The 22,027-nt window shown below is 42.5% G+C and overlaps 1 protein-coding gene across 1 annotated transcript; it reads left to right on the plus strand.

Moving 5' to 3' along the window:
• The first annotated feature begins 183 nt into the window (after positions 1-183).
• Positions 184-18,648, plus strand: LOC147705824 (52 kDa repressor of the inhibitor of the protein kinase-like). The gene is made up of 3 exons (XM_086929565.1): positions 184-292; positions 16,326-16,521; positions 16,875-18,648. The coding sequence occupies exons 1-3, from the start codon at positions 184-186 to the stop codon at positions 18,646-18,648; spliced, it is 2,079 nt and encodes a 692-aa protein (XP_086785691.1).
• Positions 18,649-22,027: the final 3,379 nt, after the last annotated feature.

A 22,027-nucleotide genomic window follows, 5' to 3' on the forward strand; every position in this document is an offset into this window, starting at 1 on the left:
GCAGTTTCCATGCTGTGGCTGGATCTGAAAGCAGACTGAGTGGTGTTGAGGAATTGATGGTCACTGAGGTATTCAGCGAATCTTTTGTTGGTAGTGTTCTTTAAGACCTTGGCCGGGAATGGTAGCTGGCAGATTGGTCTGTAGTTGGCAAGCTTTGAAGGGTCCATAGAGGGTTTCTCAGCTATGGGAGGACAGCTGCTTGTTTCCAAGCAGCTGGGAAGGTGGGTGAAAGGTGGGAGCATTCAGAATGAGTATGAGCATGGTGCTGATTGGTTGCAGTCCTCTGGAGAAGGTGTGTTGGGGCAGGGGTCCGATGGGGCCCTGGAATGGATAGAATACATGGTGGCTTTGGCTTTTTCTGAGGTGATGAAGGGCCTTGTGGTTAACATTGGTTCTTTGGATAAGATCTGGAGATGTTTGGCAAGGTCTGTATGGTTCGATTGTGAGCTGAAGTTGTTGTAAATGGCATTGATTTTGTTGCTGAAGAATTGAGAGAGGTTATTGCAGATGACCTGTAAAATGACCAGTGTTTTTAAATAAACATAATTGACAAAATTAGGTTGGCAGATTTTTACAAGTGCAATTCCAAATGCTGTAATTGCAACAATATGGTGAAATGTCTACTTTTGCAAATTTAGGGACAGTGGTAGGTTTGCGGGAGTTTCTGATAGGAATGTGGTAGTTAAGTATTTACCTTAATTGTACCTGAAATGAAGGTAGCAGCACCTAGCCTGAAAATGAGATAAAATTCATGTGTCAGGAAACGGTGCAGGTGAAGTTTCTATGCCTGGATGTAATTTTAATTGTGCTGGAGTAATTGGCAAGATTTTGGAAACTTTGCGTTTCTAAATCTACGCAAAATTACAGAGAATATGACATTACTCCACACTGCATAATCACAAGGAGAAATATTAACTCACAATGTACTGTTCTGGAATTCTTTTCTGTGAGCTACATTTCAGGTAGATTTTTTAAACTAGGGAACAATTTGGATTGTTTTTGAATGCGAAACTATAGATTTGTATCTAAATGGCAGTGTTTTGTTCATGCGTGGCAGTTCCTTTATTGTGGGTGGTGAACAAAATTTTAAGGTAGACATTTTTTACGAGAGTGGAACATTTGGGTAGTATTTAAACACAAAACTGCACATCTGATTATAAGCATTAGTGTTTTGTATGTGAGCAACAAAAAATTAACCTGAAATGATATTTACAAGTTGGATTTTTACCATAACAGACCGTTAGAATATTTTTTTTCAGTGAGAGATGCAGTTTACATAATTATGCATAGTTTCAAATAATTGTTCTGCAATTTTTGGAATGATACTACCCAAAATTAAGCAAGTTATGCCCATCCCTAGCCCTTAGTAGCACCGGATAAAACCTTAAAACAGCTGCCGTTCAGCAGTTGCCTAAAATCGATCTCCTGCTATCAGAAGTCCTTCCTCTTAGGATGGGACTTGCATCAACGAGAACTTAAATGTTAGCTGCTCAGGACTTCAGACAATGTTATGTGGATGATAAGCTCCTGTTGAATGATGCAAGTACACACACGGCTCCAGTAGTAGCAAGAATACTTTCCCAGTGTTATGCTAGACCCCTTTTGAACACCTTTTTACATTTTTGCTCATTACGAAGCAGTCAATGATGTTTTTAAAAACAATAAGCATAGTTGTGGAATATGTAACTATAAATTCACATACCCCTAGATTTTGAATATTCCTATCTGCAAAAGTAGGGGAGCAAAAATGTAAGTATGTAGATGAGAATGACATCTGCTGTAGCAAACCAGAAGGTTTTGCTCCTAGATTGTGGTAACTTTTGAAATGTCTGAACCACTTCATCTTATTTGCAGACATGCCATGTTTGCAGCTTTTTTTATGGTGCTGCTTATTATGTGTTGCTGGTACTTTGATGGCATGCTGCTTCCACTCGCGGCATAATAGTGGACAACAATAAGCAAGTTGCCATTGTGCCACTTTCTCTGGCTTGCCTACTGCAGTTTTAACTGTTCTATGTTTTGCCTTGGTGTATCAAAAGCCACAAACCCACTTTACTGGCCATGTGGCCCTGCCTTAGCTTTGTCCGTCTGTGACCCCACATGCATCAAACTCCCGTTTTGCGATTCCAAATTTGCGATTTTTAGCGAATCGCAAATATGGAATCGCAAAACGGGATGCATCATTGAAAGTGGATAATATTTGCGATTCGGTAAAAATCGCAATTTTTACCGAATCGCAAATATTATGCGAATTCAAATGTGCGATTTCGCAATTCCCATTGATTCCTATGGGCCAAAAGGCCCATAGGAATCAATGGGAATTGCGAATTCGCAAATTGGAATTCGCAAAATGTTGATGCATTTCATGGGTGCAGGGGGGGTCCAAAGGACCCCCCCTTGCACCCCTGAAATGTTTTTTTAAATGGATGTTTCACACACACATGTCCTAAGGACATGTGTGTCTGTAACATGACATTGTTGAAAATGTAAATTTGACCATTTTAAACATTTTTCGCAATTTACCACGAGGTTCAACCTCGTGGTAAATTGCACTTGCAATCTTCAAGATCGCAATTTTTTCAAAAAATGATGCATTGCATTTAAGGAATCGCAAAATTGCGATTCCTTAAATGCAATCGCATTTTTGAAAATCGCAAAATTAGCGATTTTCATGAAAAAGCAATGATGCATCCCAAAAAGCATTTTTGGAATCGCAAACGGCCGATTTTAAGGAATCGCACCGTTTGCGATTCCAAAAATGCTTGATGCATGTGGGCAATAATGCCTTAAGTCATCATTGTCATTAGTGGGGCAGTACTTTCAGAAATTGGGTTGTTAGTTGGTAGAGGTGGGAGCCCCGTCCAGGCAACAACCACAATCCTTGCTAAGGTGAACTCCAAAAGTCACTAAAGTAGGAACTCCTCCCTCTGTTGCCTACAATACCACTCACTGATGTTGACTTTTATGGGTTGGCAGGTCTTAGTCCTCAGCTATGCGTTTGTGATTTTGTCAAAGGGTTTCCGTTTTGTCAATTTGGAGATGTTTTGGACAACAATTTTTCATTGTTATGGATCAGTACCTGGGTTTCTGCTGTCTTGCATAATTGTCATTTGGTTTTTAAGCCTGCATTCGGGTTTCTCTTAGTAAGATAAGAAGGCAGAGGATGATTGTTCACTTTCAACACCCACAATTTTTCTGAAGATTTTAGTGGGACGGTCCTTGCTATAGGGGCAGGTTCCCTTCTACTGTCTTGATCATTGCTTTTCTCTTTGAAAGGGCTGAAACCAATGCAGCATTCTGATTGAGACATTGACTCTGAAATCACCTGACATGCAGATGTTAATGAGTTTGATTACTTTGAGACAGGTTGTTTAAAACAACCTGCTAGTCTGATACAGACTTGTGTCTAGCACTGGTTGCTGAGTGGAGGGAACCTGTTTCCTTGTTTAGCCCCTCCAGAATTGCAATTTGCTCTCTGGAATTTAATCAGGTAACCATCTCTATTCACCTCAATGGGCTCTTATCAGGGACACTGTGGTTATCTTAATTGGCCTTGCCTTTTCAGTCTGCCCTATATTATGGTGAGTGGATGATGGACCGCTACTGTTGAATCTGTCTCTCACCCGAACTCGTCTAGCAGCAATATTTGTTTAATCTTTTTCAAAAATGTCTGCAGAAATCTCCAAATAGGTGCCCTGGAAGGTCCTTTCATCTCCTTGCAGTGCTGGTTTTAGTGTCAGCTTCGCATCAACATATATGTTCCATCTTCAGAGATCATACACTCAAATTATTTATCATAGGGATACAGACCATCAACATTTGATGCTCTACTACTGGAACCTTTGTGCACAAGTAGAAAAGTGCATTGTCAAACGCAATTGAGAAATAAGATGATCTGTCCATGTGTGTGTCTGATGTGACTTGAACACTTGGGAATGGCAACTTGTGTTCACTCACACATGCTCCTCAACCGCACTCAAATATACTGAAACAGGATCAGCCTTAAAACGTAAAAGTAAGAGGAGAAGGAGCAATGAGGAGACAGGAGGTTGATGAATAAAGGGGAGGCAAGAAAATGAACGTTTAGCTGAGAAGCCATCGTTTCATGGTACGACTAGCCCCCTTGATCTAAGATCAAACTAAACCAAAGCTTCTGCTCATGGTTTATCATGTTGCCCATAATCGCATGCGTATTGTAACACTGAAACCTAACGGCATCTGACTTTTAGTCAATTACCCTAGTTTATGTTCTCAATTCCTGATTACTCCCAATTTACGAAATTTCACTGATGAACAGAAAACCCACTCGACCATTCCATTTGTCTTTTGTTTTGCTTTCATGTCTTTGCCAAGAGCTGCTTCGTGCTTCTGAAATACAGAAGAATGGAACAGGTTTATTGGCTAATAAAGTCAAGTAATGGCTCTAGCAGTGACATCGGTAGACGTGAACTAAAAGAAAATAAATATTAATATGTTTTTTTCTGAGCCACTGGACATGTTGCTATCTCAGTTCCAACGGTCTTTACCCCAGTTACCCAGGACCAAACAGCAACTGCTAATTTATTCAAGAAAGCTGCGCAGCCTAACATTTCTTCCAATGGAATTCAGGTAAATCACTAGATAAGAGCCGGAGAAGAAAGACGAACAGTTAAGACGAGTTAAAGAGCCTGAACTGAATACTAGGAACAGGGGAGGAGATCCACCACTAATTAATAACATGCAAGTCACAAAGCTACCAAACCATGTGATGTAACAGCAAACACAGCAGCCAGTCTTTAACCAGAAGAGATCCAAAAAAGGGGGATTATAATCCTGCCTAGAGTAATTTGTAACACCCTTGATTATGCTTACTTACACTCGAACACTAATCTTGCGTTTAGCCGCATGAAAAAAAAAACTCTTTCAATCTTCTCTGGCTCAGCAGAGTTTGCTTCAAGTAAAACCGCCCATATTGGGACCTCAGAGATCTGGCCAGGCAGTATATTTCAAAATGATATTTAAAGGTTTGGGTGAGGAGTCCTACAAAGCTTACTGATGCGCAAGATTCTAAAACCAGTCTGGTCAATCAGGAAAGTAGTCTTAAAGCTCGTTCTTTCCTTATCTTTGCAGCGCTTTTGTCACAATCAGTGTGGCTTGGCTCTGAATCGCCAGCAATTTGTATAGCAAACCTTTACACAAAGCTTCAGCTATCATCTTCTTGGAGATTTACCTCGAATGTCAAGTTCTTACTTTCTTATCCACTGTCCTTCTATTGTGAAATGAGAATGCTGGAATAAAGCACAGACTCCTCCTCACCTATCCAATATGGCATGCCCTAGGCCAGGAATCCTGACTGATAAAGGTGTCTTCCTCAACTTTAAAAGAGAAAAGCAAATTTGTGCAGCATCAGGGTTTGAAAAAAAACCAAGAACCAACAGACTGGTGTCTGAAGACTGTTTTGACTAGCACAAAAGAAGAAACTGAGGTATTGGTGGTATAGGCAGTATTGATGACACAACATATTTCACACCGTGCATGCGTGCCTCTTGACCAGCATGTGGGCACTATGTTGCGCCATCAATTTTGGCCACATTGCTGCTTCTTCTTTTATGCCAGTCAAGAAAGACCTCAAACTTCTCACTGCTGCTGTTCTGATTTTTGGTCTGTTTAATGGTGTAATAGATGTTTTTTCTTCTTTTTGAAGCTTTTATATATCATCCTTATTTAATGCAGGGTTCTGTGGGAACAGATGTGTTACATATAAAAAGGTGATGTACAAGCAAATAACTTGCATATCAATATGTGGTTTGTATTATTTTATGAAGCACAGTTGTTGATCTTGTCAGATTTGTATTCATTGTGCTTGTAATGATAAAAACAAATAATGATGGCTTTCTTATTTAGTGTGAAATAAAGTGCTGAACTTTTTAAAGACACTGAAGCAAGTTTTGTACTCCCTCTACTTACTTTAATAAACTAATGCAAGAGATTCACTTCCCATAAACCATTGGGGGGAAAAAGGCAGTTGGAACAGAGACTCAAACACCAATCAGAAGCCATCAGCATCTCTAGGAAATTGCTGTCCGGCTGGCAAGTTCTTGTTTACCTACTTAAAGAAATGAGTGCAAAGTCCTAAAATGAAAAGCCACAGCACTAGCAACTCCAACAGAATAATAAACAACACATCACGGGGCACATGCATCAATATTGCTTTTTGCAATTCCTTAATTGCGAAAAATAAGGAATCGCAATTAAGGAATTGCAAACTGCAATGAATCAAGAAATCGCTAAAAAAATAGCGATTTCTTAAAATTCCTTAATTGCGATTCTCTAATTGAGAATCGCAATTAAGGAATACCTCCCCATTCTGCGATTCTCCATTAGAGAATCGCAAATTGAGAATGCAATTTCAAGGGTGCAGGGGTGTCCAAAGGACACTCTGTTGCACCCCTGAAACCAGACTATAAGTACATCTTGCACACACACATGCCTCAAGGGCATGTGTGTGTGTAAAATGGAACTTTGAAAAAAGCACTTTAGTGAATTTTTCAAAGTTTTTGCAAATTACCATGAAGGTCAACTTCATGGTAATTTGCTCCCCTTATTAGCGAAATCGCACATTTTTTAAGTTTGATGCATTACATTTAAGGAATCATAATTTGAGATTCCTTAAATGCATTCGCAATTTAAGAAATCGCAATTTTGCGATTTCTTAAATTGCGAAAAGTACAAAAATGATGATGCATTCCAAAAGTTGAAATTGCATTCGCAAACGGCTGAATTTTGCGATTCACACCATTTGTGAATGCAATTTACAATGATGCATGTGCCCCGGGCAGCATTTATGTTCTTCAATTCAAAAAGGTCACAGTAGAGGTAAAACACACCTCCTGCAATATCTAGTGTTCTATCTTTTGACATGAAAAAATGAAGCAATACAAAACAGAACTGTGAGATTAATCAAGAAGCCTACAAAAGAAAGCACATAGGGGCCGTAATTCGGACCCCAGTTGTGTTGCACTTGCACTATGCAATGTGGTGCATGCACGACCAATTGAAAAATGAGATTTAGGAAGGCACGCAAGGCCACTTTGTGTCATCCTAAGTGGTTTAAAACATCTCAAGTAAAGCAATGCAGGGCAAATGTGTGTGTTGCCTTAATCCGTGCTAGGGAGGTGTTCCATGGGCATTGCGTCGGTATTCCCACTCAAATCCTTTGGCTTTAGACGCATTCTCAGATTTACCAGAACTGGTAAACCTTGGAATGCACCAAAAAGATATGCCTTCCAGGAGAGGTGTAATGAGGAGAAAAATATATATTTTTCCTTGTTATTTCCTCTGTCTATGTGTGTTGCATTCTGCAGAAAAGTGCCCCTTCCTGCACGAAAACAACCTTGCATGCAACACATGCACCCTTGCACCATGGTGCAAAGGTGAATGCATTGACACTAGGCTACCAAAACGGCGCCAGTGCAAGGGAAATAGGCAGGAATTCCTGCTGACCCCCTTGGTAGCTTGGCACGAGCAGTCAGGCTTATCTCAGAAGCAATGTGTAAAGCATTTGTATATAAATACACAGTAACACAGTGAAAACACTACAAAAGGACACCACACTAGTTTAGAAAAATGTAACATACACAAGCAAATATATAATTGATAAAAGGTTCAAAATTGTTCAGTCCATAGGAAACTATGGATGCATTACTTTTATCAAAAAGTACCTGGAATGCGTCAAAATCAAAGACGAAAACAGGCACAGGGGAGGTGAGGCACAAGAAAAGCAAACTGATGCATTGGTTCCTTACTCCAGGGGAGGTGATGCGTCAGTTCATTACTGTGAGGAGAGGTGATGCGCCTGTTCCTTACTGTAAGGGGGAGGTGATGCATTGGTTTCTGGACACGCAGCCTCAGTTCCTTACTGTTGGGCCACTTTGATGAAGAACTTGTCCCACAGGTGCGATAAGTCAAAAATCTGGATGCGCTGAGTTTACATGGCGGCGGATAAACAGGGTCTGTGGCGATTTTCCAGCAGTGAGCAGGTGATGCGTCATTTTTTTAGCCACACAGCAGGGCCTGCGTCGGAGTTGGAGTGGGTGCCACAGACATCAGTGACACAGTGCTCGGGACACGGGCTTTGTCGATCTTTTGGCCGCACGATAGGCGCTGCATGAATTCTTTGACTGCAACACGGCAATGAGTTGGTTTTTCACCAACACGTCATTGCTGTTGCATAAAAAACAGGCGCTGAAGGTCAATGTTTTTATTTTCTTCAGTCCTTTACAGTAAAGCCACCTCCAAGGACACATAACTGGAATTGGCACCCCTTTGCAGGTCGAACTCCCAGCAGAGGTGTTCAGGGGCTGCAGATGAAGTCTTTGATGGCTCAGCACACACAAGCCCTTGGTAAGCCTTGTCAAGCAGGATACAGAAAGCAAAGTCCAGTCATTTCACTGCCGAAGAGAAAAGCAGCAAGCATTAGGCCAGCACAACACAGCAACAACAGGAGGGGCAGTTCCCCTCCTACAGCTTCTCCAGCTCTTCTTCTTGGCAGAACCTCCTCTTAGTCCAGAAGTGTTTTGAAGTTATGGTGCAACAGCTGCAGTATTTATACTAGTTTCTGCCTTTGAAGTAGGCAAACTTCAAAGAAAGTCTTTGCAGTACAGAAGACCCTGCCTTTCCCTGACCGGGTTCCAGACTAGGCGTGGGCGGAAAATCCGTTCCGCTCGCGGATTTTGCGGATTTTCGGGAAATCCGCAATCCGCGAGATTTGCGAATTTCCCGCAAAATCCGCAAATCCGCGAGCAGCGGATTTTGCTCGCACTGCTCGCACTGTTCGCGTGAGTTCGCGCCCCGCGAATAAGTGCAAAATTGCAGAAATACGATCTTAGCAAAACTGAAAGTAACTACTTACCAGGTTCAAAAGTTCAGGCTCATCATTAGTAGCCATTTCCTGGAGTGCTTCCTGAGGGGCCCCTCCAGAGTTCAGTTGCCAGTTGAAACTAGTATGTGACCCTGCTCTGAACCTCAGAATAGTTACACATATGCCACAAAGGTCCTGAATTACAGCTAAGGGAGACAAGCAGGAGCCAGGCTGGAAGTTAAAATCCATTAATCAGCCCCTAATTCATTATTGTCAGTTGGGGCAGGGCAGGTGTTGTAACTAATTTTGCAACAATGAAAGCACTTAGCAAGTGCAAAAGATCACTAATCAGGGCGCACTAAGGAAGCAGGTGCCAGCTAAAAAAATATTCTGTGACACATGAATCAGCCCCAAATTAATTCAGGTCACTTGAGGCAGGGAAGGTGTGCTTTGCTTTGCCGAAAATAATGTACACTGGACAACCAGAGGGTGTGGTGATGAAACAGAGGGTGGCATGGGTGGGCCAGAGGGTGGCATGAGTAGTCAGAGAGTGGCAGTGGTGACAGAGAGTGGCAGTGATGAAGAAGAGTGTCCCAAACAGGCTGGACACGTAGAAACAACAAGTTCGCGAAACTTGCGACCGACAGGTAAGTTCGCAATTTGCGAAAGTGTACAAAACCCTCGCGAACTGGCAGAAACACGGGCGAACACAAAAAAAAAAAAAATCCGCAAATTCGCGGGAATTCGCGGATTTTGCGGATTGCGAATCCGCAAATCCGCAAAATTCGCGAACGCGAGATCCGCAAAATTCGCTCATGCTTATTCCAGACACACTACAGGGAGGTGGAGGCAGCTTTGTGTGAGTACAGGAACAGCCCTATTCAGGTGTCAGTGACAGCCCCTCCCACCACTCTAGCTCAGGAAGACCCATCAGTCTGGTGATCGGCCATCAGGATACGTAGGGCACACCTCAACTCCCTTTGTGTGACTGTCTACAGTGAATGCACAAAAAAGCCATCTGTCACCCTCCTACAGACATGGATTCCACAGGCAGGCAGAGATACAGAATAGTAAAGTAAGATCATGTCCACTTTCTAAAAGTAGCATTATCAAGCACAAAATGTAAAAAACAACTTCACTAAACAATTTATTTTTAAATGGTGAGTTCAGGGAACCCAAGGCAGCCCCAGTGATAACCTAGGGAGAGATAGTCCTTGCAATAGTGAAAAACAAAATTAGCAGCATTTCACTAGCAGGATATGCAAAACACACCAGTGTATGTCCTACTTTCAAATACACTGCACCCCGCCAATGAGGCTACTTTGGGCCTACCTTAGTGGTACAGTACATGTAGTTAAAGGGAAGGTTTGGCCATGCAAGTGGGTGCAATTGCCAGGTCGATGTGGCAATTTAAAATTTGCCACTCAGACACTGCAGTGGCAGGTCTGAGACATGGTTTCAGGGCTACCCATGTGGGTGGCACAATCAGTGCTGCAGGCCCACTAGTAGAATTTGAATTACAGGCCCTGATCACACACAGTGCACTTTACTAGGGCTTAACAGGTAAATCAAATATGCCAATCATGGATAACCAATCATAACCACAATTTGTGCATGGAGCACTTGCACTTTATCACTGATCAGCAGTGGTAAAGGGCCCAGAGATCTAAATCCAGAAAAGACTAAATGCAGCCCCCAGTCTAAAACAAGATGTTAGAAGCAAAAAAAGGACAGGGGAAAAACATGCCAAAGATTCGGGTCTAACCCATACAAAATTATTTCGTTTTTACAGCCTCTGAACTAAAGAATGATCTCCCACCTGAACATGAGCTACCTACAGAAATAGTGGACCTGCCAGGTTTTTCTACTTCGGGAAAACAGTCAGGGGCAGATTTACAATGAAAGTGACTCAGTGCATTCCGCAAGCCATTGGGCTGCACCGCACTGAGTCACTTTCAAAGCACAGGGATGCAACATATTTACAATAATATGTCGCATTCCTGTGCTCTCCCCTGAGCTGGCAAACAAACAGCTGCCATGCGCCGGCGCAGGCACCCTTGCACCATGGTGCAAGGGTGCCTGCGTCTTGGGGAGATTGTATTTGTACAGGAAGGGGCACCTTCCTGCACAAAAACAATCACTACAGGTCTTTTCCTCTTTCAATGCGTGCTGTAGAATGCAGCACACATTGAAAGAGGAAGAAACGAGGAGTAATTAAAAATTTCTCCTTGTTGCACCTCGCTACGCCACCACTCCGGTGGCGTAGCATTCTAACGCCGTTCCAGATTTACGATTACACGTAAATCTGGAAATGTGTCTCATTCCATGGGTGTTGTGTGGGACACCCACAGCAACACCCATGGAACGCCCCTTTCATGCAAAGTGATGCGTGTAAAGGGGTCATATTTACAAGGACAGGAAAAGCCACAAAGGCATGGGCGACCGCAGGGGGGGCAAGGGGAGGCACTTGCCCCCCCCTGGATCTGGTGAGTCAGTGTGGCATTTATTTTCAATAAATAAAATGGAAGAACCGAACTTCGGAAGTTTTTATTTTGTGAGCAGGCCTCTTCATTGTAGAATTTTAGGCCAGCTGCAGCACCAAAATCCCTATGACATCATGACGCCGGAGAGTGCTGCGCCTGGTGCGCCACCTATCTTACGCTGCAAAGTACCGCGCAGGGCGCGCCCGCGCATAGGGTCCCACACAGCCGGGCCCCACCGCACACACAGTGGTGTTTGTTTCCAGGGCCGGCCCGGTGACACAACAGTAGGAGCAGCCCGGCGCCGAGCAGGAATTCGGGAAAACGGCTGCTGCCTTGCCTGTTCCGAGTAGCATTTAGCGAAGGTCTGCAAGTAAGAGAAATCTGTTTCTCATAAAAAAATAATGGTTTGTGTGTGTGTATAATATTATCTGAAGGCGGTAGTGGGTTCACGTATCACACCCTTTCCCTCGCATATCATCACAGCCCCCCTTACGTCTGCTTGAGCCGCCGCCCAGGACCCATTAACTACAGGAAGCCTCACAGGTATTATTCATGCCGCTCGCTAACATTCCTCTGATCATCAGCCTTTAGCTCCTACCTTAGCCCCACCACGCGCGCCGCGCTTACACGTGCCGTGGTTCTGAGCCCGCCCCGCCCGTGTTTCCTAACATCACTTATGGCCCGATCTGCCATTTGTTCCACTACACGGTGATAATCTGACCCGTGGTGGTCTCTAGCAGCTATCACTCACAGACCTGTCATTCCTCTTCATATTACGCGCGCTGCTCACACACGGCTTAGTCCTGCGGCTGCCCCCGCGAGTTAATTCAAGCACCAACTGCTCCCGGAGTGGACCTGCTATTTCACCCTGTTACCCGCTCCGTAGTCACGCGTTCCTTGTCCTGCCTGGCTGTTTGTAAAGCTCAAAATGTCCACCTCCATGACATCCATGTAGACGCTGCTGGCCCAGCCTTGCACCACGTTCGCATTCTCTAAACTAACCCCATGCCTTGCACTAGGATTTATTGATCCAATGAATCAACGTGGCAAACAGTCCCACTCTGTTTCTCGATTGGCCCGGATGCCCGCTTCCCATTTGATTTAATACTGCATTACCTGAAGCCAGTCTTTAGAGGCTTTCAAGTCTGTCTGTGCCTCATCATCATAAGGCCTTCCCACTCGAGTCCCGCCTGCCGCCACAATCATCTCTCTGCCTCAAACACATTTAGGCCACTGTCCAACCTATAGGGCAGGTTTGGCTTTCTAACGGCCCCTTTCTGATTTGAGCGAGCTATGAGTGCCCACCACACGTACATACATCACCCTATTGTTGCTACAAAACTCTACTCAGACCTGGCTGTTACTCCTTCAGCTCCTCTGTCTTGCATGTCCTCTGTTTCTCTCCTTGTGTTGTGTTCACACACTCCTCCAAAGTCAGTCATGACGCCCGGCAAGATTAGAGAGAGTTTGAAGTATGGTCCGGGGCCGGGCTTGCCTGCTCCCAAGCTTGAAGTTTAACAGAGACAGTAATTCATAAAGATAGCATGTCCAGGTTCTTGCGGCCGCGGGCTATAAATAGCTGATTTTGCAGCGAGGTGAGGTGACGTTTGAACCCCTTGGACTGTCCCTGCTCACCTCTGTGACCATCACCCTTCCTGTGTCCATACAAAATAAAATTACATATGGCGAGGTGCATGATGGCCTGATGGGCATTCCTCATGTAGTAGGCAGGGAGAATAGAGATGCCAGCTGAGCTCCCATGTCAGTAATCAGCAAAGTCGGCCTGGCAAAGCTGAAGTGGAAACCCATGAATAAATGATGTGTTTTGGAGAAAAGGATCCTTTGGCATGAGTGATGATTGGACATAATGTTTTAAGCTGCTGTGTATTGGGCATACAATTTGGATATGGTTACCATATGACCCCCTTTTATTTCAGAGAATAGCTTTCAGCTGTTGTAAATGAGCATTTTCAAGGCAGCATATGTGAACCTGCCCATTCCCCTGTCTCCCTTATTCATTAATCCATCCACCCACTCACCCAAAAACATTAAGGCAAGCATGTTGTTCCTGCTTACATTTCACATACTTTACTTAGTCGAGCATTCGTATTCCCTGTGAGTGTTTGCTTTTGTAAGAGGTTCTTACTGTTTTTTCAGACAGAATCTGACAATTCTAACTACAAATTTAGTTAACACTGGAACATAATGCTGTCCTCCATTGCTGCATAATTGTGTGGCCCCAAAGCAGACAGTGCATGTTAAAGGTGCTTGTGCATGAAGCAGAAAGGCCCTAAAGCTTGCAAACTTAGTTTGGTGTGCGTGCAAATCCTTCATTGCCGATCCCTGGTGAGTTGCACTACTTCTGCAGAAACGAGGCCAAAGAAGGTACCAATGGGTGAGGCAGACTAGCCTCAGGGTCCTGTGACCTCTGTGACAGAGTCACTATTGCACTAGGGTGTGCTGCTTCGTAGGCCTGCCCATAAGACTGAAGGTGAACTTTGGTATGGATTATGGTGCACAGGCCTTCAAGATTAACCCACATTTGACACCGCTACGGTCCACCTGCTTGTGCTAAGATACCAGGGCTTCTAAGGTCTAGCAGGACCTTCTAAGGTCTAGCATGGGAATGTGCTCCTTTAGGAGAGAAGGCTGAACCTGGTTCCCCAGTTTCAAATTCGGCAGCTCTGGCCATAGTGCCACATCTTCTCCCCCACTGAACACCATACTCTTCCACTAAAAGACACTCGCACTGCCTTTAGATGCAATCCAATTGTGTCCTGCTATAAACGCCTGGAAACAACTCAATTCAAATTATGCACTAGACAAGAGTAAGATTATGCAACAGATGATGTATTATGGGGCAAGGATGGCAGAACCATAATTGCAAACTACAATATTTTGGCATTCATGTTTGAACTGTTCTTGTGGAAAAAGGGAGAAGTGCTGATGACAAATGGCTTGTGATTCCACTTTTAAGCGTACTTGGAACATTCTGTGATTGGGAACATATCCCACATTGTGAATGTATTGTAATGTCAAGAACTCATATTAAACCCTAAATAAACATGTGTATCCATTGGTTGAGTCAAATAACGTAATTAGCTGTAACTGGTCAGTGAAATGCCAAACAAATACTAATAATAGGGATGTTTTGCTTTTTCCAGCCACACTTCTGACTATGCCCACTGACCCAATCCTCTGCTTATTCATGCACTCTGATTCTGCGCCCACAGTTCCCCTACATTTTATTTCCACCCACTATAACCACTGAGAACACTCTTCGGTTCGACATAGTGTAGAGCCTGATCGTATTGTGTTTCTGTTGTTTCAGCAGCTAGTGCCAGGAGGGAGGTGTAGTGCTCCACAGACAGCCAGATGTAGGTATGTCATCTGTAGTAGGTACTGGGTAATCAGATAGCCAGATGTAGGTATTTCATCCAGTAGTAGATACTGGGTAATCGTCTGGACACTGCTGCAGTGACATACATGTCCTGAAAGCCTTACTTCCCAATGCCTTGTGGGATGCAGTGTCCTTCAGCCAAGAGAACTTCAAGTGTTATTATTTTTTATTATATGTTTGGTTATTTAGCAGCCAGTGGATCTCTATGCAGGGACGCAGCTGCACAAAGTGGCAGGGTGCACTTTCGTGTGTCACACACTTTTAATATAGATCGCCTCTAGGAGCTAGGTCATCCATGCTTGCAGAGGGTGTTGGACTGAGAGAACTGGAGGTTGTCTGCTGCCGGGGTACAGAATCCTGCAGGCTGCTTTCTGTGCTTTGTGAAACTAAGTGAAGCTTTGGTTCAAATGCAACCTTCTATGGGATATTTTTGGGGTAAGCATTGAGCTTTGGCTGTGATTTAGGTTTGTGCAACCACATTTTGTGTGCGCGCGCAATGCAGTCTAGCAGTTTCTGTCTCTAATATATAGAACAGACTGTATTAATGGTCATACCACAAAGACATTAGTGTCAGTTACATATAGCATTCAAACTCCAGTGGTTCGCACTCACCACTTGCATTCATCCTTTTGAGGATGATATGACCTGTCCCATCGTGTGTGTAACGATTCTGACCTATTACAGAGTGGTGGGTATGAGTGTGTTGGAATAGGTAAGACTCTATGGACGAGGAGTATCAGATCATACCCTCTGAAACTGTATTATCAGTCTCTGGGTACGTTCTACAGCACAATTCAAAATGCTTATGCAGGAAGCAAATAGAGGCGTTGTCTGACAGGAAAATTTCAGGAGTGATGTTTTTCTTTTGCCACCTTTGTCTGTATGGTATAGGAGTGCCTGCCCGTCTTCGGTGGGGGGGCAAACTGTTGTGTGTTTCCTCCCACCTCCCTCAAGCTTCCATTTTTTAACTTGCTTCATTAGAATCTACTTTAGTGTGCCTTGTGCTACAGTCTTTTTTCAGTGGCACACAGCTAGCAATATCTACAAAGAAGTCAGGCCTGGCTGAGTCTAGGAAGATGGGAAATATATGTACAATTTAGAAGTGGCTTTTATAAGTTTGCATAAATAAGGGGAATACATGCGTTGTGTATGTCTGTGTGTGGGTGTGTGCAGAAGGAGGCCGGCATACATAACCATACATGTCCAAGCATGTATGGACATTTATTTGTGTGCATTGCAAATGTCCGAGTTCTGTAAAAACACCAGCATTTTTGTGTGTGCGTCTCTTAAAATCTGTTGCCATTGTCTATGTAATTTGTATGTGCATCAGTGTGTGTACATATATCTACACGCACTTTCGTTTTTCAACTTTGTTTCAGCATACAGGGCTGTATGTATTCAATAAATAGTGCATTTTAGGTGAGTTATTTAACGTTCACAAATCTCATCTTACCTATATAATTATGCAAGGCAACCTGGTTCTCCTTGCCGGGGAAATTCAAACGGAATTTTCAACTCCCTGTATCTCATCTACAACTCGGTTTATTCAAAACAGCCAGCCTGGTGATGAGCAGAGTATTTAATGATCCTCATTTCTTTTTAGAAATGGACATCCGAAAATTCTTATCAAAACAAAAATTGGATGGTGAAGAATCTGATATTACGGAAGCAAGAAATGAATCTAGTCATGATGAACAGGAGGAGGCAGAAGAGCCAAGCACAAGCAGTTCTGCAGGTCCACTTTCAGCTCCAACAGAATGTAGCAATGATGTCGATGCTCCTGTGAATGATATTGGATTGTATTTTAATTTAGCAAAAAAAGTAACAGACGATGTAAAATACAATCTTCTGACAAATACGTATACTCCACCAGAAATGTATGACTTCAAGAAAGATTCAGCTGGAACACGCTGTTTCCGTCATGTGTGGATTAATTAATATTCACCATGGCTTAGCTACTCTCCCCAACTGAAAGGTGCAATTTGCAAGTTGTGCACAGTTTTTCCACAGCCAGTTCATCGTGGGACACAAGGAGCATTCATAACTATGCCTTTCACTAAATATAAAGAGTTCCATGAAAGTGCACGCAAGCATGTCTTAACGTCTTGGCATAAAAACGCACAAGTGGATGCAACTCACTTTTTGAGATTAGAAAGAAACCGGAAACAAGTATTGTTTGTCAAACAGACAACGCTGTGAAAAGGCATGTTGAAGAAAATCGGAAAAAGTTATTTCCAATTTTGTCCTCGATCTTATTTTGTGGCACACATGACATTGCTTTACGTGGGAAAAAAAGTACATCCGGAAACGTGCAAAGTCTGTACCAATTTCGCATTGAGGCAGGAGATGTCATCCTGAAGAACCATCTGGAAAATGCACCAGTTAATGCACATTATACATCTGTTCGAGTTGAACATGAACTGATTACATTATGTGAAGAAACATTAAGAGAAGATCTAGTATCCTTAGTCAATAGGTCAAATGGATTTTCAATCATTGCTGATGAAAGTGCCGACATATCCGGAAAAGAACAGATTTCACTTGGAGTACAGTTTGTAGACACGACAAGTAGCACCGTACCTGTCATCAGAGAAGAATTCCTTGGATTTGCAACCTTAAAAGAAATGGATGCTATCTCAATTGCAAATATGATTATATATACATGTTCTAAATTTGGATTAAACTTAGAAAAACTCCATGGCCAAGGATATGATGGTTGCTCTACAATGGCAGGAAAGGAAGGTGGTGTTCAAGCCATAATAAAGAGAAAATATCCTAAAGCTGCTTTTGCTCACTGCGCTGCACATAAACATAATTTGGTTGTTAATGACCTGAATGCTGTTCCTGATATACGGAATTCTATTGGCACAGTTAAAGCCATCATCAAGTTTTTCCGTGAGAGTCCAAAAAGAAGATCTCTTATTCCTAATCTGCCATTGCTGTGTGAAACACGATGGACCGCAAAATACAAGAGCATTCGAATTTTTAGCTCTCACTTTGAAGAGATTTTTAAGCAATTAAGCATATTGGCCACTACAGCATCAGGGAAAACACGTCAGGATGCATATCAATTGCAATGTTCCTCCAGCACAGTGAATTTTCTCTTTAGCTTGTCCATAATTTCAGATTACTCATCAAGATTGGAATCTGTAAGCCAGGCTCTCCAAGCTGTTCAGCTTGATATCCTCAAGGTGTGTAATCACGTGCAAGACCTTCTGACTGTGTTCCATGATCACAGACAAAAAGCAGAAGAGCAATTTAAGGACATTTTTACAAAAGTTCAAACACTGGCAGAAAAACTGAACATCGAACTCAGTGTTCCCAGACAGTGTGGCCGTCAAGTATTTCGTTCTAATTTTGGTTCCTCTTCTGTGGAAGAATACTATCGCCAGTCTATCAATGTGCCATACATGGACTCTATCATCGCATCATTAGAAAGCCGGTTTGGCAATGAAAACAAGAAAAATTTGAGTTTATTTTCACTGTACCCAAAACATATGGCAAAAATGACACTTGAGCAATACAAATGCCATATTGCAAACATCAGAGAAAGTTACGACATTGAAAACCTGGAATCCGAAGCAGTCACATGGTTTCAGATCTGGTCAACGAAGGATGAGCAGTTTGACAATGGATTTCTGGATTTGCTAAACCACACAGATTTATTTCCATCAGTCCAGCAAGCAATTCTCATTGCTCTCACATTACCAGTGACCACTTGCACAGTCGAAAGGTCTTTCAGCACAATGAGAAGGGTGAAAACCTGGTTGAGGTCGACAATGGCAGATGATCGCTTATCGGGTTTGTGCATGATGAGCATACATCGAGCAAAAATTGATGAAAACAAACAACAGCTGATTGACAAAGTAATTGATACATTTGCACAAGACTATAGACGTTTACAGTTCCTTTTTCGAGATCAGTAAACTAACCAGTGAACAAAAACTGTATAAAACTACTGCTCATTGAAAAATGTGACTGTTAAATTTCAGCAAGACTGTACATGTTTGCAATTCCTGCAACAGTTATCCAGATTAAGTTGATATGTTTTATTTTCCAATTTGGAAGAGATCAGCTGTTATTTTATTTATTGAAATATATTTGATTTTATTTATTTCAAGTTATTTAAGTTAATACATTTCCAAAATAAATACATTTGTCATACATTTTAACTCTCATTCATTTGTGCACGTTAACAGCAAATGAAGACTGACTCTACATGTTTTTTTTTTAATAATGCAGTTATAGTGTCTTCACTGCCTTGGTCATGTGTATATGAATAATGTGGTGTATTCAATAGTGGTGACATAAAAACAGATTAGAAATTGCTAATCGGACAATGGCAGCTTGATCCTTCCATTAAGCCTTTGCATCAGGTTTCTAAACCCTGTGCATGCCTGTGCTTTTTCACTTTTGACCAAGAGCCGCTCCTGTCTGTAGCTGAGCTCTGCTTTTTTCTTTGCAAGCTTCTAGAAAGTGTGAATGATATCTACCAAAGGCCACAAAAGAAAGAGATGGCTGTGTGGCACAACCCTATGGTGTATGAGATCATATGCGGCCTGCTTCCTGCCCCCCATGGCTCCTCCTGTGCCCCAGTTTTTCTTGTGCCCCACCTGGCACACATCATGTCGGAGGATGGTAATGAGGTCAACCTTTTGCCCCCCCTGGAAAAAATTCTGCGGACGCCCATGCACACAGGGTGGCTTTTCCTGTCCTTGTAAATATGGAGCATTAAGATGTGCCACCAGTACATCACAAAAAGTGACGTACTGGTGGTGCAGGGGGCTTGTAAATCTGCCCCTTAGTATTTAACTCCAAAAGAGAACACAGTCAATGCATTTTCTTTGAGAAATGGGGTGGGTGGGGGGTGGGAGGGGGGTTGTTGTAATTAAGTATTCTTCTTCTGATTGGACACTGTATCATAGATGAAAAATAAAAATATATTTAAAAAAAAAAAAGGGAAAAAAAATAAAAAGAGAAGCAAATGAGCTGTATATTTGAGAGACCGGGAAAAGAGACACACAAAAAGGAATGTAGGAACACCAACAAAGCTAGGCTAGCGTAGGAAGGAACCACACCAGGAGTTTGAGGTTCCTAGGCATGTTTGTCATGAAGAGGCAAGTGACTAGGATTCAGTGTGCAGGAATCAAAGTAGTTGCGGAAAGATGCCAGAGGGTATTGAGACAAAATAAGAGAAGGAGCTATTTTGGAGTTTGGCAGAAGGGATACTCCACCGCAGCGGCAACAGATAACACTCTTTGCGAAACTCAAGATCTGCCAACCCGATTATAGTGATGTCCATCAAACATTTTACAACACTGACAGGGACTGTTGTCATGGTAGTTCCTATCAATGTTAAGAGATGTTCCCAAGGCTGGTGTACATCTCTATATTTGGTGGACAGCATGTCTGACAGTGCAACAGGGTATTTTATTCCATGGTCCTGACAGACATACAACCATGCATCAAAGTCTAAATCAGGGTCAAAATGTGCAATGGAAAAGGGAAGACAGTGCAAATGCCTCTAACATGAAACATCTATATAACCAACTAAGCTGCAGTGCAAGAAGTAAATGTTCTTGCTAGTATGTGGGCAGCTCATGCTTTCTGAGGTTCAATGATGCCCTCTGTTATTTCATTTTCCTTACCAGGCCTACACAGTAAATTGGCACTAACTTGGAGCAGGTTTGTTATCATTTTACTAGCTTACTGTGATGCTCCTTATTTTTAAATATGTTTTCCAAAGCTTGACGGTATGGAGAGTACCTTTATCACAGTAAGAGCACACCAACATGAGATGAAGGGAGTTGCAGCAGATGCCCAGTCCAACTAGACATCCACTGTCTCTGCTTCCTAGGCACTGGAGCACCCCAACCATCTTTACCCGACCTTGTGAAAGAATGGTTTGCAATGTAAGAGCTGGATCTTCCTATGCTATAAGAAACAGGGCTATAGCTATCAATAGTGATGTAGCAGCAGTAGGTCTTGGATACATGGCATCCTTGCTATGCAACTAAAGAGAAGACTGGTTCTGACAAGATCTAGTAATATTAAGGGAGTGATTAGCACAATCTTTCAAGGCTAAAATCCTGAGAATATTCTCTATCTTCTCTACCGCAGCAGAAATTAAATTGAGACTCCTTGTTTCAACCCAATTACTCTGGCTCCTATGATTCACTGATAAAGTTACCCAGGCTTTCCTGGGAAGTTTAAGATCCTTCCAAATTTTCATAGACCGTCCATAGATCCTCAAAACCATCCAATCAAGATCTTGGGAATCAAGAGAACCATCGGGATTCTTTAATTGGAACAGATATTATCATGTGGGCATGCTTTACAAATACCTTTCCCATGAATCAAGTAACTTATTATTAGCTTTGAAAATCATGCTTGCCAAGCCTAACTTCTACTTCCATAAGAAGCAAGTTTCTCTCTATGTTCCTCGAAAATTAAGTGCAATGGGAATGCTCTGATATGTTAATCTTTAGATAAAAGCATTTTCCTGATATCTGAGTAATCTGCTAACTTTACCGGAATGGAGTCCAGCAACTAATATGCCTAGGAAATGAGTAACTCTTCTTTCCATACACCTCATTTAGGGGAGAACTCATTAATAGCACTAAAGGCCGGATGTACAAAGTTATTTTGTGGTCACCAAGCCTGCAAGTCACAAAACCACAGATTTTGCAACTACAAAACACCTTTTGAAAGCTCCTTAGTATGTCAGTAAGTCATACTGAATCACAAACTGGGTTTTTCAAACCTCTCTGAACTGCAAGTAGGAGGACATGAAAGGTGTTTACATCTTCTATTTGAAAGCTGCATTGAGATGTATCAAAGGATTATGACCATAGTTGCAGTCGCAGACTATTGATTAGATACTGACAACGGAGTACTATTGGGTACCGATGCACAAAGGGAAAGTTGTCTTCATAGGACAGCTTTCCCTCTGAGGATCTTGCCAGACATCCGCTATGGGAGCAGCTAGTGATCCAGGGTAGGACTGCATCCTAACTCCCAACATTTTCCAAGCATGACAACATTTCTTTAAAGCAACACCTGTACCTTTAAGGGACATGGGCTGATTGTAAAGACAAATGTTGATATGCTGGGAAAGTGAATGTAGAGAAGGAGGTATACTGTCATTCCCAGGCCTCCATACCTGCATTTGTAGACATTCATTGAGAGTTTCATTTTATTGCCAGCTCTTCATAGATCTGCCTAATTAATATTCATGAGGTGGCTACTTTCATGACCATTTGTGAATATATGCATTTTGCTATATCATTTAATATATTTCAGTCT

This window comes from Lissotriton vulgaris, chromosome 7 (genome assembly GCF_964263255.1).
Source record: "Lissotriton vulgaris chromosome 7, aLisVul1.2, whole genome shotgun sequence".
Classification (NCBI taxonomy): domain Eukaryota; kingdom Metazoa; phylum Chordata; class Amphibia; order Caudata; family Salamandridae; genus Lissotriton; species Lissotriton vulgaris.